The sequence below is a fragment of the Geospiza fortis genome, unplaced genomic scaffold (genome assembly GCF_000277835.1).
Source record: "Geospiza fortis unplaced genomic scaffold, GeoFor_1.0 scaffold162, whole genome shotgun sequence".
Lineage (NCBI taxonomy): Eukaryota > Metazoa > Chordata > Aves > Passeriformes > Thraupidae > Geospiza > Geospiza fortis.
In genome coordinates this window covers 7,532,377-7,545,373 of record NW_005054316.1, presented here as the reverse complement: position 1 = coordinate 7,545,373, position 12,997 = coordinate 7,532,377, and the positions used below count along the sequence as shown (strand labels likewise).

At 39.0% G+C, this 12,997-nt stretch overlaps 1 protein-coding gene across 1 annotated transcript in view; it reads right to left on the bottom strand.

The window, feature by feature from the left end:
- Positions 1-2,985: 2,985 nt before the first annotated feature.
- The window catches only part of NOX3 (NADPH oxidase 3), a 39,330-nt gene continuing 29,318 nt past the window's right edge, over positions 2,986-12,997 (bottom strand). The window contains exons 11-13 of the mRNA XM_005420114.1: positions 8,751-8,897; positions 5,350-5,474; positions 2,986-3,112 (exon numbers count right to left, since the gene is read on the bottom strand). Coding sequence (XP_005420171.1) covers positions 2,986-3,112; positions 5,350-5,474; positions 8,751-8,897 — 399 coding nt within the window. The remainder of the gene's footprint in view (positions 3,113-5,349; positions 5,475-8,750; positions 8,898-12,997) is intronic.

The window sequence follows — 12,997 nt, the reverse complement described above, 5'->3', positions numbered from 1 at the left end:
CAATGAAGATATCTTTCATTTTCCCTGACAGTGAATGATGTTTCCATATATAAACATAATAATAGAGTCGTTACATATGCACTCACATTATCATAGCTGCTGTGTGCTCAGTGTTATTCAAAACAAGGCAGGAAGCCAAATTTTCCTAGTTCCCATTTTGATTCAAATTGTATTTGTAATAAAGGGATTTTCATTCAACCTAAATGCAGTTTCATCCTCATCCAACGAACCTCCCCACTTTTTTTTTATTATTATTATTTTTCCTTTATTCTAGGTCACTCAGTCTTGATGCAAGAGAAATTCTCCTCTGGTGGTGATAACAGCAGTGCTACTCAATGAACTATAACAAGGGCTCTAAATGCATCTCCTGTAGCATACCACAGTGATTTGCAAAAGTGGGAATAAATCAAAGCAGTGAAGAGATGCCATGTTGAGCCAGAAGCTAAATGTTACATCTTGTTGCATGAGGCTGGGGGGAGAACAGATCCTGTTTTTCTGGCAGCACAATATCTTTGTGCTTGTTACCTCCGATCCAACCCCATTAAGACAATCATTCAGAATCTGCAGGAAATTGTCACCTCTTTCTTTCATGCAATGGCAGCTGTTATTGGTGCCTACACACATTTCTCATTTCCTTCAAGATTTTCAACACACATTAAAAAAAAAAAGCTTAATTTATATTAGAAAATGTGTCAGCTTACCCTGAGGCTCAGCATGGGCACCAGGGGAAAAAATAAAAGATAAATGCCTCTAGGTGAACTGGCAGAGGCTCTAATTCTCTCTTCACTCTACTGCTAACACAGTATGCTCTGCATTAATCATTTCACATAGGCAGACATTTAAAAAAACTTCAACTATTTTAAAACAAAGATGTGTTGCCCTAAACTTAACAATAATAATACAACTGTATATTGTGGAACAATTTCAGTTCACAGACACCATATCCCCTAGTAGAAGACATATAAAACAAATTATCTGTCATAATTTTCATTGTTCTGTTTATTTTGTCTATACAGTTATGTCCCCTCTAGTGGGCATTTTTTGCCTGTGGGTAAGGATACATATATAATGTTGTCATCTGTTTGTCATTCGGATGCTGACATACACAGGATGTTTCCTATCTCCCATTTTTATCACGTGGCTGGATAAATTAATTATGTGATCCTAGTGAACTGTTACACCTCAGTCCAACTAAAATATGGAGTGTTTTTACTTTCTGTGCTGAGATAGAGGGAAATATTTTTTCTCCCTTTTTTAGCTTATGGGAATATTGTGTGATGGGCAGGGAGTGGATGACCAACAATCGAATGAGGAGGTGGTGGACTGGAGCAACAAATAAAGTGTCCAGGATGATGTAAGCAGGAGAGATGTCACAACCAAAAATACAGGGCAGAAGGGATCTAGTCCTAGGTATCCACACAAACTAGAAAGTGCCTACAGAAAAGCAGGGTGGGGAAAGATCTAACACCTTTTGGAAAACTCATATGACTGGGTGCCTTTCTAAAGTGCATGTACACTAATACACGTGACATGGAGAGGACACAGGAGGAATTCAATGCCTACAAGTTTCCCATGCAGTGTGGTCCTGAGAGACGACCTGAGAGAAGAGAGGTCCAGGGGAACTGGAGGATTTTCAAGAATCACCTTCTGCAGGTTCAAATATGATCCTTCTTGTTGTGGACTAAGCCGAAGATGGTAGGAGATCCATATGGTTGAACAATTCCCTCCTGACAGAACTGAAGCACAAAAGGAGGCATACAAGAGGTGAAAGCAAGGGCAGATCATGCAGGGAATATAGAGACAATGAGTGTGAAGGGATGGGGTCAGCAAAGCCAAAGCCCATTGGGAGTTAAATCTGGTGAGGGAAGTGAAGGGCAAGAAGAAGAGCTGCTGTGCATACATCAGTAACAAAAGGAAGGCCAGGATAATGTTGCTTTGCTGCTGAATGGGGTGGGGAATTTGGCACCCAAGGCCATGGAGAAATGTGGAAGTACTCAATTCCTGTTTTGCTTCAGTCCTTACAGATAAGGTTGACATTCAGAGATCCCTGGCTTCTCAGGCAAATGGGAAGATCTGAAAAAAATCATGCTTACCCTCAGTGAAGGAAGATCAGGTTAGGGATATTTTAAGCAAGTCCATGGAAACTGATGGGATGCATCCACAAGTGCTGAGGGAACTTGCCATTCTTTATTTTTGAATAGTCATGGTGATGGGAGAATGTTCCTGAGGAATGGAAGAATGCTGATGTCACTCCTCTCTTCACAGAATCAGCTCTGAGCAAGAGGTTTGGAGGGGAAGGCAGGGGTGCCTTCCCACCTCAGTCATTCTGTCATGAAACTTTTTTCCACAGTTTCAGCTGGATGTCTCATGAGATCCATTTGCTGAGTGCAAAATATTTCCGTAGTTCCCTTAGCCTATTAAACCTAAGTACATATTAGTCCATGGGATACACATTCCCATGGAAATGTCAGGTTTAAATGGTGCGTAGCTTGGTACGGCAAAACAAATTTGCTCCTTTGAAATTTGACAGAGTGTATAGAAATAGTGTTGCTGTGGTATAAAATGTAATGTGGATATGGATGTGTGTGCAGTGGGAGTGTAAAATCAGAAAACCGGGAAGGAAATATTTTCAATGGGCATGATTTAAACAGCAGGGATGTATTGCCTGCAATCTACACAACAGCAAAGTACAGCTCTGAATATCCATTTTACTCATGCCTTTTTCTTCAAAGGTTATGGTTTGTGTGTGTTTTCACACAGGTGTAGAGGGATTCACAGCATCATTAAGTAAGCAATGAAAAGGCTAAGGAAGGGGTCCAAATCTTTAGCTGCTATAGGATGGCATTTTTCTACTGCAGTCAATACACCTATTTCGATTTGCAACTCTTAATATCCAGCCTGAATGCTGCAGAATGAGTAGAGGATGGGAGAAGATGGGAAAAAAATACAAAGTCTGGTAATATCTATTGTACAGCTAAGTACAGCCTAGAAACTTTCTTTGTTATAGTGAAACTGAACTCCTCTTGGATCAACTGATGAATATGAGTTGCATGTCTTCTGCAGGATCTTAGAGAGCGCCTTGGGTCCACAGAAGAATACACCAATCCTGTTGCTGGAATTACAATAACAACAACAAACGTGAGAGTAGCAGGGGAAATGTATACATTGTGCTTTTTGGCTGCCTTCAGCTTTGCATCTTTTCAAGTGGCTTTTTGAGAAATACATTTGAAAAATCTTCTGTTACTGTATACTTTGTGTTATGTACTGTATAATTAGTGGTGCTACGTTAGAGTATAATAATTATAATACTTTCATGTTTATTATGTCTCATTACATTATTAGATTGCTATATTAGAGGTCACAAAATGTTTTAAATGGTAACTGTTTGGTTTTGATCTTCATAGCTTTTTCAGAGTGGCAAACATACTGCTTGCACTGAAAATTTTAAGTGCTTTTTCTTCAGCTGAGTTAGTTTTTTCCTAAAAAATTATACAAAATGCTCAGTTACTTCTGAGTTTTCTTCTCCTGTCTGTCCTCCCACCCCAGCCCCCATGCCACTTAGTCTAACACTTTTCTGCTCACAGACAATTTTTAAATGGCTGATTTAATAACAACATTTGTGAATAGGTACTTCTTATAAAATAAGAATGTGAGAAATGTAACAAACAATTGTGTTCATGTGTGCATGAACACGTAGGGAGCTGGTAACCTGGCTGCCTGCTAGAAACTGCCCAAAGGGTTTGTCTCCAAGTACACTACGCGTATTGTTTTAAAACATGTATGCAGACACACATTCACACATGTGCTGTGCTGCTGGGGAAAGCTCAATCTGCAGAAATGCAGAGGAAGTGATAAGTGATAGAATGAGTTTAAAAAGATTTGTTCCTGTAAAGGAGGGGCTGTGGATATGATTTTGGTGCCCAAGCCATAGCCCCCAGAAGTCATGCCCAAATTTTTCTGGTGCTCAATTGCACCAGGTTTAACCTGAAGTGGTGTATTCTTGCTAATCTGCTAAAAGACACTGTTGCAGCCAGGGGGAACTCTGTCAGCCTAGGCACAGGGACCCGAAATTTATTCAGATCCTAAAAGCTGTTTGTTTCATCACACAGTAGAAACTCTTCTGTTTGACTCTTGAATCTTCTGTAACTCGGAGCAAGAAAACACAGGGTATTCTTTTCTCATAAGGAATCCTTATTTCATGCAAGGTTTTCTTTAAAAGGTTCAACATTGACCATAAACATGGGCATCTAGGCTCACAAAAAAAAAAAAAAAAGAGATTTTTCTGTAAGTTTAGGACTGGCTTTCTATGGAACTACCTCAAGATCCAGTAGGAAAGCTAATGCCCATATGCCCCCTGAGCAGCAGAAAAACATTTTCATCTCATCTGTACTTACAGTTGCAGAAGTAACTAATGTTAAAAAGTAATGTTTCAACTATAACTTTAAAAGCTCTGTTTATATAGTAGAATCCCTATGAAAGGTCTTTCAAAAGTCATATTTTCTATTCTTGGCCTTTTTATGCTTTTAATCTTTCATATTTCCTGATTGTATTTATTTTGACCTCCATCAAGTGAATTCTCTATTACTGTTATTTTTTGCAATTTTATGGTATTCTTGTAGCTTACTGTATTCTCTTTGATCTCCTCCCTTTCAGCTTTTTCTTGGGTCTTTTTCATCTTTTAAAAGAAGTTTTCTCCTTTTTCTTTTTGTATCTCTGTCTTCCAAGTGCAAGCCTTTATTTTGCATTAGCAGGTAAATGTTTGGAAATCACAAAGTCACAAAGATTCTGGAATTTTCTACTGTTGAACACAAAATATTTCAAATTCTTGCTTCAAAGGCTTTCAGGAACAAAGAAGCTTTTCTCAGACCACTAGCAAATCCACCAAGTTCAAATGAACTGTCTTTGCCAGCAGAGATGAACTAATAACAGAACAGCACAGTCTTGCAAGAGCGGCCAAATATGTTAGGGGAACAAACATATCCTTGACATCATAAGAAAAAAATCACAGTTTATCTCTTTAATAACCATCTTCAAGGGAAATTAATGCTACTTTGTCCTTTGTGCAGAACAGTAATTGGATTGTGTGTTTCAATTATATCTGGACAAAGGCCAGGATATTGAAATACTTCTAAATATTAGATTTTCTTGTCCAAAAATTAGATTTTATTGGCATTCTCTTTCCGAGATTTCTTCATTAAAATCTTCATTAAGCATAAATCTTCTTTCCACACAGCAAAAAAGAAGAAATTGTTTTAAAAGGGTCATATAGAAAGGTTTGCTTTCCCCTCCTCCCACTGTTTATGCTGAGAGAAGAGTTACCTAACAAGGTTAGAAACCAGCCTGCCTTACCTAGGATGGTTTTCAGCTAGTTTCTTGAACTCATTGTCCCAGTTTGGCCTTCCATAACAGGTTTTCTGTCTCAAACCAGTAATTACATCCATCTTGTCATCACAATGTAGGGCTATGTGAGTAGCCTAAAGGCAAATTTATGAGATAATAATTTTAGAGTCAAAAACATATATTCCGAGTAAGAGACAAAAGCAATAATGCTGGGAAAGATGGAATGAGGGAAAGGACACTCTGCAATTATCAAATGGGAGGAGAGGACAGGGAGAAGGAGAAGGAGAGGGAGAGGGAGAGGGAGAGGGAGAGGGAGAGGGAGAGGGGGAGAGAAGGAGACGAGTATTTGAAAGTTCACAATATTACTAGAATTGTGAAAAGCCTTTCCAAAATTACTTAAGAGCCAAGTCCAGAGCATTCTGGTGCTGATGGAAAACCCAGTGGATATACAAGCTCAGCAGGGGTAAAAGCAGGGATCCAGTGGAGGACCACAAAGATGATGAGGGGTGTGGATCACCTCTGTTATGAGAAGAGACTGTGAGAACTGGGCCTGTTTAGTCAGGAGAAGATTGAGAGGGTATCTCATTAATTCATGTAAATCTTTCAAAGGCAGCTCTCAGGAGGATGGTGCCAGACTATTTTCGGTGGTGTCCAGTGGCAGGATGAGGAGCAATGGTCATAAACTCAAACACAAGAGGTTTCATCTCAACACGAGGAAGAACTTCTTTACACTGAGGGCAGCAGAGCACTGGAAAAGGCTGCCCAGGGAGGTTATGGAGTCTCTTTCTGGAGATATTCAAAACCCACCTGGGCAAGTCCCTGTGAAACCTGCTCTAGGTAACCCTGCCTTGGCAGGAGAGGTTGGTCTGGAGGATCTCCAGAGGTCTCTTCCATCCCTAACAATTCTATGACTCTCTGTGAAACCCTCAACGTTTTGAATTTTCTCCTCAGGTAGAGGTAGGTTCAGAAAGTGGATCACCTCAGGTAAAGCACTGAACCAAGTAAGCTCCTCAGCTCCCAAGTGCCAGCAAAAAAATTCTGATTTTCACAGGCATTTATTGTCCTTCAGCTCCTATGCTGCACCCATTACCTATCTGAGTACTTCCCAAGTCATTTAAAAACAAAAACCATTGTCACTCCTAGCTGTACTGCTCTTGTGTAGGAGTAATATGCTTGTTTCCACTACAGACTATCATCATTGCTGTCACTATCTAGAAATTAACAGCAGTAAGTTTAAAAATGGACTTTGCATTTAGTCCAGGCCCTAGCATGGACTAAGTTTCATGATCATATTTTGCAGAAGTGGTTGCTGAAATTTTGGTCCATTTTGTAGGAATACTATATATTTCTTCTTCTAATGAGTCTTCCATGTTCCTTACCAACACAATAATTCTTGTCAAGCAAAGTTGTCACAAGAGGTCATGTTTCTAAAAGCTTCTTCTTGTTAGTTTGAGCAACTGTCATGAAGGATTTGGAATAGTCTAAGAAACACCTTAAAGTGTTTGGTAAGAGTGGGAGGTAGAAAACTACAGAATTTTTGAATTGTTTGCAGCAAAATTTTCCCATTGATAGGATGGGCTGTTCTCATTAAGTGGAAGTTTCCCAGGATTTTTGATATTAGCCTTTGCAATAGCTCAGAGTGCTAAGGTTGCCTAGGAGTCCCAGGGGTATTGCAAGGAGCTTGTCCAAGCAGAGGCAGACCATGTGCCTCATCTGCTTGGCCATTTGTGGCCAACATGGAATCTGCAAAGAGCTCAAAGCATTGAACAAACATGTCTGAGTAGACATGTGTCAGTAAAGGAGGGTGTACTAGAAGGTTTAAAATGCCCATCCTCCTTGAGTTCAACTTCACTTGACCACTGGTCATCTGTATGGTGAGACAGGGAGAGAGCCCTGAGAATGTTGTTTTGTTTTTTGTCAGAGGAGAAGTAAAATGTCATTCAAATATTACTGGTGCAGAAGCTCAAATTTTGAGGAGTGATGAACAGGAATTTACTAAAAATAAAATCCTATAAGATTAGGGAGCTTTGTGTGTATCTGAAGAAGATGATGTTACTGAGCACAGTGCCCAGGTCAGAGAAATAGCTGCTGAAGAACCTTCCTCTGACAGGAATTGAGAGAGATCATGGGGTTGAAGAGAGGAAGAAGTCCCTGCAGAAAAGTGCCGGGTGCATGAGTGAAGAGAGACAGACACCCACCATTGTCAAGAACCATTGTCACCCTACCTGACTTCTGGCCTGATGTTTGCCCAAGGGAGAAGAGAGGTGATAGCTGGAAGATGAGGGCAGCTTTGTGGTTTTTAGGTTCTCCTATAGGTTCTTTAACAGTAGGTTTTAGGTAATACCCTATGATATTGCTAATGCAGAGCAGTAGTTTCTGTAACTGCCATATACTTCACAATGGGAGTGGATTTTTCTGAATATAGCTTTATGCACATACCTCATTACTTGACAGAAACTCTAAGGAAAGCAGAAAGAAACAATGGAGGTTTTGTATCAGCAGAGGCAGAAAAGGAAAAGCTCTATGAAATCTGTATTTTTTTCATCTCTACTAGGCAGTCCTTCATTCAACAGAGACAGCAGGAAATAAAACAGTAGAGCAAAGACTTCCCTGTTAGAGGTTTTCTGGCAGGTGCCTGACTTACCACTGCATGATCTGAGTGATCCATTAAAAAGGGGAGAGAGAGAGAGAGAGAAAATCAACACATTTGTGTTTAGCTAAAGACTAAAGAGATTGAATAATATTGACCCAGTCTAAGAATTAAGTGCCTGAGGTGATATGATCCAATGAAAGTATGAGATGGCAAATTAAAGTCAATCAGAGAAAATGTCTTTTCAAACAACATGAATTAGACCATGTAGTTTGTTGCCAAAATTTTCCAAGTGCAGTACTTTTCAAAAATGCACTGGATATATATATATATATATATGTGTGTGTGTAAATATATATATATATATATATGTATATATATGTATGCATATTTATGTATATATATATGAATTACTACAACAGAAGTTGTATTAAATAATAAGAGTAAATGAAACCTACACTTTTTAGGCAGTCCTCAACATTTCAGCACAAAAATGACAGAATCTAATGAAAGACTGTTCCTAAGACGTAGACAAAATATCCCTTGATGAGCTCCTGAAAGCTCTATGCACTTTTTTCTGAGACATCTGGTAACCATCTTTGCCCAAGATGAGATGCAGGATTGGAGGAATCCCTGGCTTGATTTCTCCATTCCTGTTTTCCTAAATGTGAGATGTAAACAGACAACTTAGGATCTTCATATTTACAGTTATTTTTCTCTCTGCTTCATCCATCATTTATTCAGCTGTTCCTGTTCCATATGTTACCATACTGGAAAAGCAAGGTACATTAACTCTGACTTGTAATAGTTTCATTATTACCTGACTTTCATCCCAGCCAGTAAGAAATATATGATAGCTTAGAAAATCGTTTTTCCATTTTTCAGCCATTTTTGTTTCCAAATGGAAGAGAAGATCAGCAAACCACTCAAATGCTGATGGGTCTCGACAAATCCAGTAAAAATAAACCTGTCAAATAAAGTAAAGAGATTTAACAAGAAGCAAACTTTTGATAAAACTTCCTAATTACTGGCTCAACTCATTAACCATATAGTGTGTGATTCTTCTCCACACTAAATTTATAGTAAACATAATTGAACATCATTTTGACATTTTAAAATTTTGATTGTCATCTTAAACAATGAGTGAATAAATTAATGTGCTAGTGAAAGTAGGCAATGGACAAGCTTCCCATAAAGCCCTGCCAGTGCTTCTCTGCTTTGACTTGTAGTACCTAGTCCTTCATTTCTTGCAAATAATTTGATGATTATTTGAAATTTTGGATTTATTTAATTTTAGTTTCATTCAGCATTGAAGCAAGGAATTCCTTGTTTCTCAAGACCTTATGCCATAGACTAACTCTTGATGTTGCCAAAAGGTATTTATGTTCTTCAAGTCATATGCCCTGTATAAAACAGGGGAGAAATAGTCCCTATTCCTTTTTAAAAAATGTATTTCATGTTTAATTTGGAGCATCTAGTTCCTAGGGAAACCTGAAACTAAATTTACAATTGCCAAAGGGGTAAAATGAACTGCTATCCCATGATTGGTTTTCTATTGTTTGAAACCCTCCTCTCTATCAAAAATTAACACAATTTCTCTCATCCAGATTTCACTAGTTTCACTTTTCATCTTTTTTGTTTATTATCTATTGGGTTGGAGAGCCTGTTATCAAAGTTTTGTTCTACAGGTAGAAATTAGAGATCAAGTTATCCTGTAATGGTGTCTATAGCAAACCAAATGTTCCTGCCACTGAGAGGCATCCTTTAATCATACCTATGACTTATTTTTCCTACTCTATTGCAGTAAATCAAAAACATAGCAGAGTTTGTTGTGTTTTGATTTTTTTTTAAAGAAAGAAGCTAATTTATTAATATCTTGGCATAAGGTAATGCTTGCATAGGAAAAAAAATCTTGCAAACAAGACTGTTAGTCATTGTCCATATGATGATGAGTTTCTATTTCAAGAGTCCTTCCTCTGGCATCTTCAGCTGGAACAGTGGGAGTCCACAAGAACCTTTTTCTGCCCAGTTTTTACAGCCAGCTGGCCCAGGGATCATTGTGACCACTCCTGCAAGTGTATGATCTATTGTGATCTGTTGTCTTAACTGCGTATAAAGCATCTTCTAACTAGTTAGCTAATTCTAGAAGGTTGTCCTCTGTGAGCACTTCTGCAGGAATGGTTTCTGATGACCATGTGCAAATGTCTTTTCTGTGTACAAGTTAATAAAGTTTGCAGCAGGAACTGCCTCAGCACTGATGATATTCCCTTGTCAGGATCTCATCAGTGCCCTGAAACTCAGTCACTCTTAGGCCCATCAGGACCTTAGGGAGTCTTCAGCACCATCATGATTTCCCAGTTGGAAATCTCCTCTAGCAATGCTGTGCTGTGTAGAGGACTTGGACCAGTCCATCCCCTGGTTTCAGCTCAGCGCCTTGTACGAAGCCAACACAGATATGGAGACAACTCAACTGTGAGTTCCTGTTCTACCCAGAGGATGAATGCCTGAAACTCCCAGGCTGTCTGTCCAGGCACTACCCTGATGGCAGTCTGAAGCACAATTACAAGATAAGTGTGATTGCAATTCTTGTTACTCAGATTCTGCAGCTATTGCAGCACACGCTACCATTATTTTGACCAGATGGTGCCAAACCTCAAATGGGCCTCTGCAGGCTGGGTATTTTCAAAATTTATCCAAAGAAGAAATTCACAAACATGGAGGAAGTCTAAAAATACACAGTTTCAGATGTGAAAGGAACAGCAGAAAGGACGATGTATAAGTTTGTAAAAACTGAATGATGGGAACTTATTTTATTATGACTGTGATTTTTATTTTGTTGAAAAATCCTTTAGCTTTCTCCAACTCATCTCCTTCTCTGCTCACCAGCCCCTCTGTCTTTTATTGCACTGCAATATCAAAGGTGATCTGGAAGGTATGTTCCCAAGGCAATCATTAACCCTTTTCCACAGAATCAATGGGTAAAAATGCATATTGAACACTTCTGAAATGAAAAACCAGAGAAAAAAACCAGAAACCTATAAAGAGATTTCCCAAAGATTTAATATATTAGGTTGTCAGACTTCTGGTAAGGTGGTGGGAGAAAAATGTGGTAATATCATGCTTCAGTGGAGATTTGGTGAAAGACACTAACAGTAATTTGAGATGTTTCCTAGATCTGAGTGTACTGTAAGAGACCATCTGTGGTTTATGTAAGAAATATAAATGATGTATGATCCCAGAAACAGAGATAAGGCATTCAGGGTTAAGTAGGGTATTTTTACAGCTCAGGAATAAGACTGACTGTGGAACTTTAGTACTAACCATCTTGGCTGTTTGCTTTTTCCCTTCTGTTTCAATATTTTGCCTTAAATATGACCTCATTGCTTTATGGAGGGGGGTTGCTGTTGATTTACCCTGGCATAGGTTATGAGGAAAAAGCAAGCCCACTGATGTTCTAGAATTTCAAATTTGTGGCCAACAACAGCATTATTTTAAATTACCAAAACTAGGTAAGCTTTACAGCCTTAACCTGTATGTAGCTTTTTTCTGTCTGAGTCCTAAAGTTGTTCTATATACTCAGCACCTCGAAAATCAGCCCACTGAGTGCTGTCAGTCTGTATCACACCATAGCTGTTGATTTGTAGTGAGAAATTTCTTCCCCCAGACTCTACTTGATCATCTTATTTCTCAAGTTTTTTCAGCAGTGCATTTGATGGAAATGTATATTTAGTACATGTGTGTGGAGAGGAGATATGTGTTTCTAAACGAGTAAAGAAATGTTCATGGGGTAGCAACTGGGAGCATGTAGGCAGGACTGGGAGATAAGCACATTCAGAGAAGGAGGAAGGCAAGCTAGCCAATGAGTTGAGACAATACAGTCTTCAAACTGGGGAGCTGGTTTCCAGAGCATCAGACTATGCCTCTTGAAGGAATGCTTTTAGCTGTTTGTGGGCCTGGCTGTCACAGGAACAGCCAGTCCAACTGGTTGGAACAAGCCACCTCTGGCACACTCCTCTAAGGAGAGGATACAGCTTTCTGAAACTGCAAAAATTCCTTAAGCTCATCCCGTGGCACCCATTGTGTTGCCTCTGATTTTCACGTTAAGAGGTGGCAGGCATTTGGTGATGAAGAAAGACTGTCATTGTTAGAAGTATTTTTGGCTGTCATTATAATCTTAGAAAGAAAAGAGATAGTGAAGAAGTATGGCCTATGGGTAAAAGGAATTATTTTCCTTTAGATCAAAGAGGACTTCGAGTCTAATATGTTAAAATAAATGGTGTTTACAAAGAAGTCTTCCTTTCTTTACACTGGCTGCCCATAGCATAGCACAACATATTACATACATAATTAAAATACAATAAATGCACCAAAAAATTAATCCTTATTAAAACAGTGGAATAAAGTAGCTCCAGTGCATTTATATAATTAAAGATTATTCTGAATCCTGTTTTTTTTGTAAGCCTCGTACTATTAACTGACTGCAATTATTTGGGACCCTTAAAAATCTGGTTTAGATTTATGTTTCATTAGTGTCCACCCACCCTACTGCCATCAATTGCATTTATCAGCTTGATGGCTTGCCCAAGTAAACTGTCTTAAATTTTCCAAGTGCTCTTTTTGCAAATTGAGTTAGATGCAGTATTGCTATTAATCAGATCAAAGCAGGGGTTTGAATAGTTGCTTATTTCTGTAATGCCCTTGCAATTCATGGATATTTATCCTTCAGTTTCCCACATCCTGTATTTTGTACAATGGACAAGAGCAAGAGTTGTGTTACCTCTTTCCTGTAAGGTGAAAGAACATTCTTTGTAAATCAGCTTCCATCATGAGGATAGTCATTAGTAATTATCTGTTGGTGAGCATTCATCTGTTTCTTCCTGCTCCCTGAGGGCAGAGTTGGAGCTGCAGCTCTGGGCAATGCTAGCTTTTCACTAAAGGGGTGTCAGACGAGGACATCCGTCTTCCCTGACTCTTGCTGCTCTCTCCTAGGCATGAATATCCCTGCAAAAACCTCCAACACCTGCAGGTGGCCACCTCCCTGCAAGCCTCCAGTCCTTCATGCTCTTG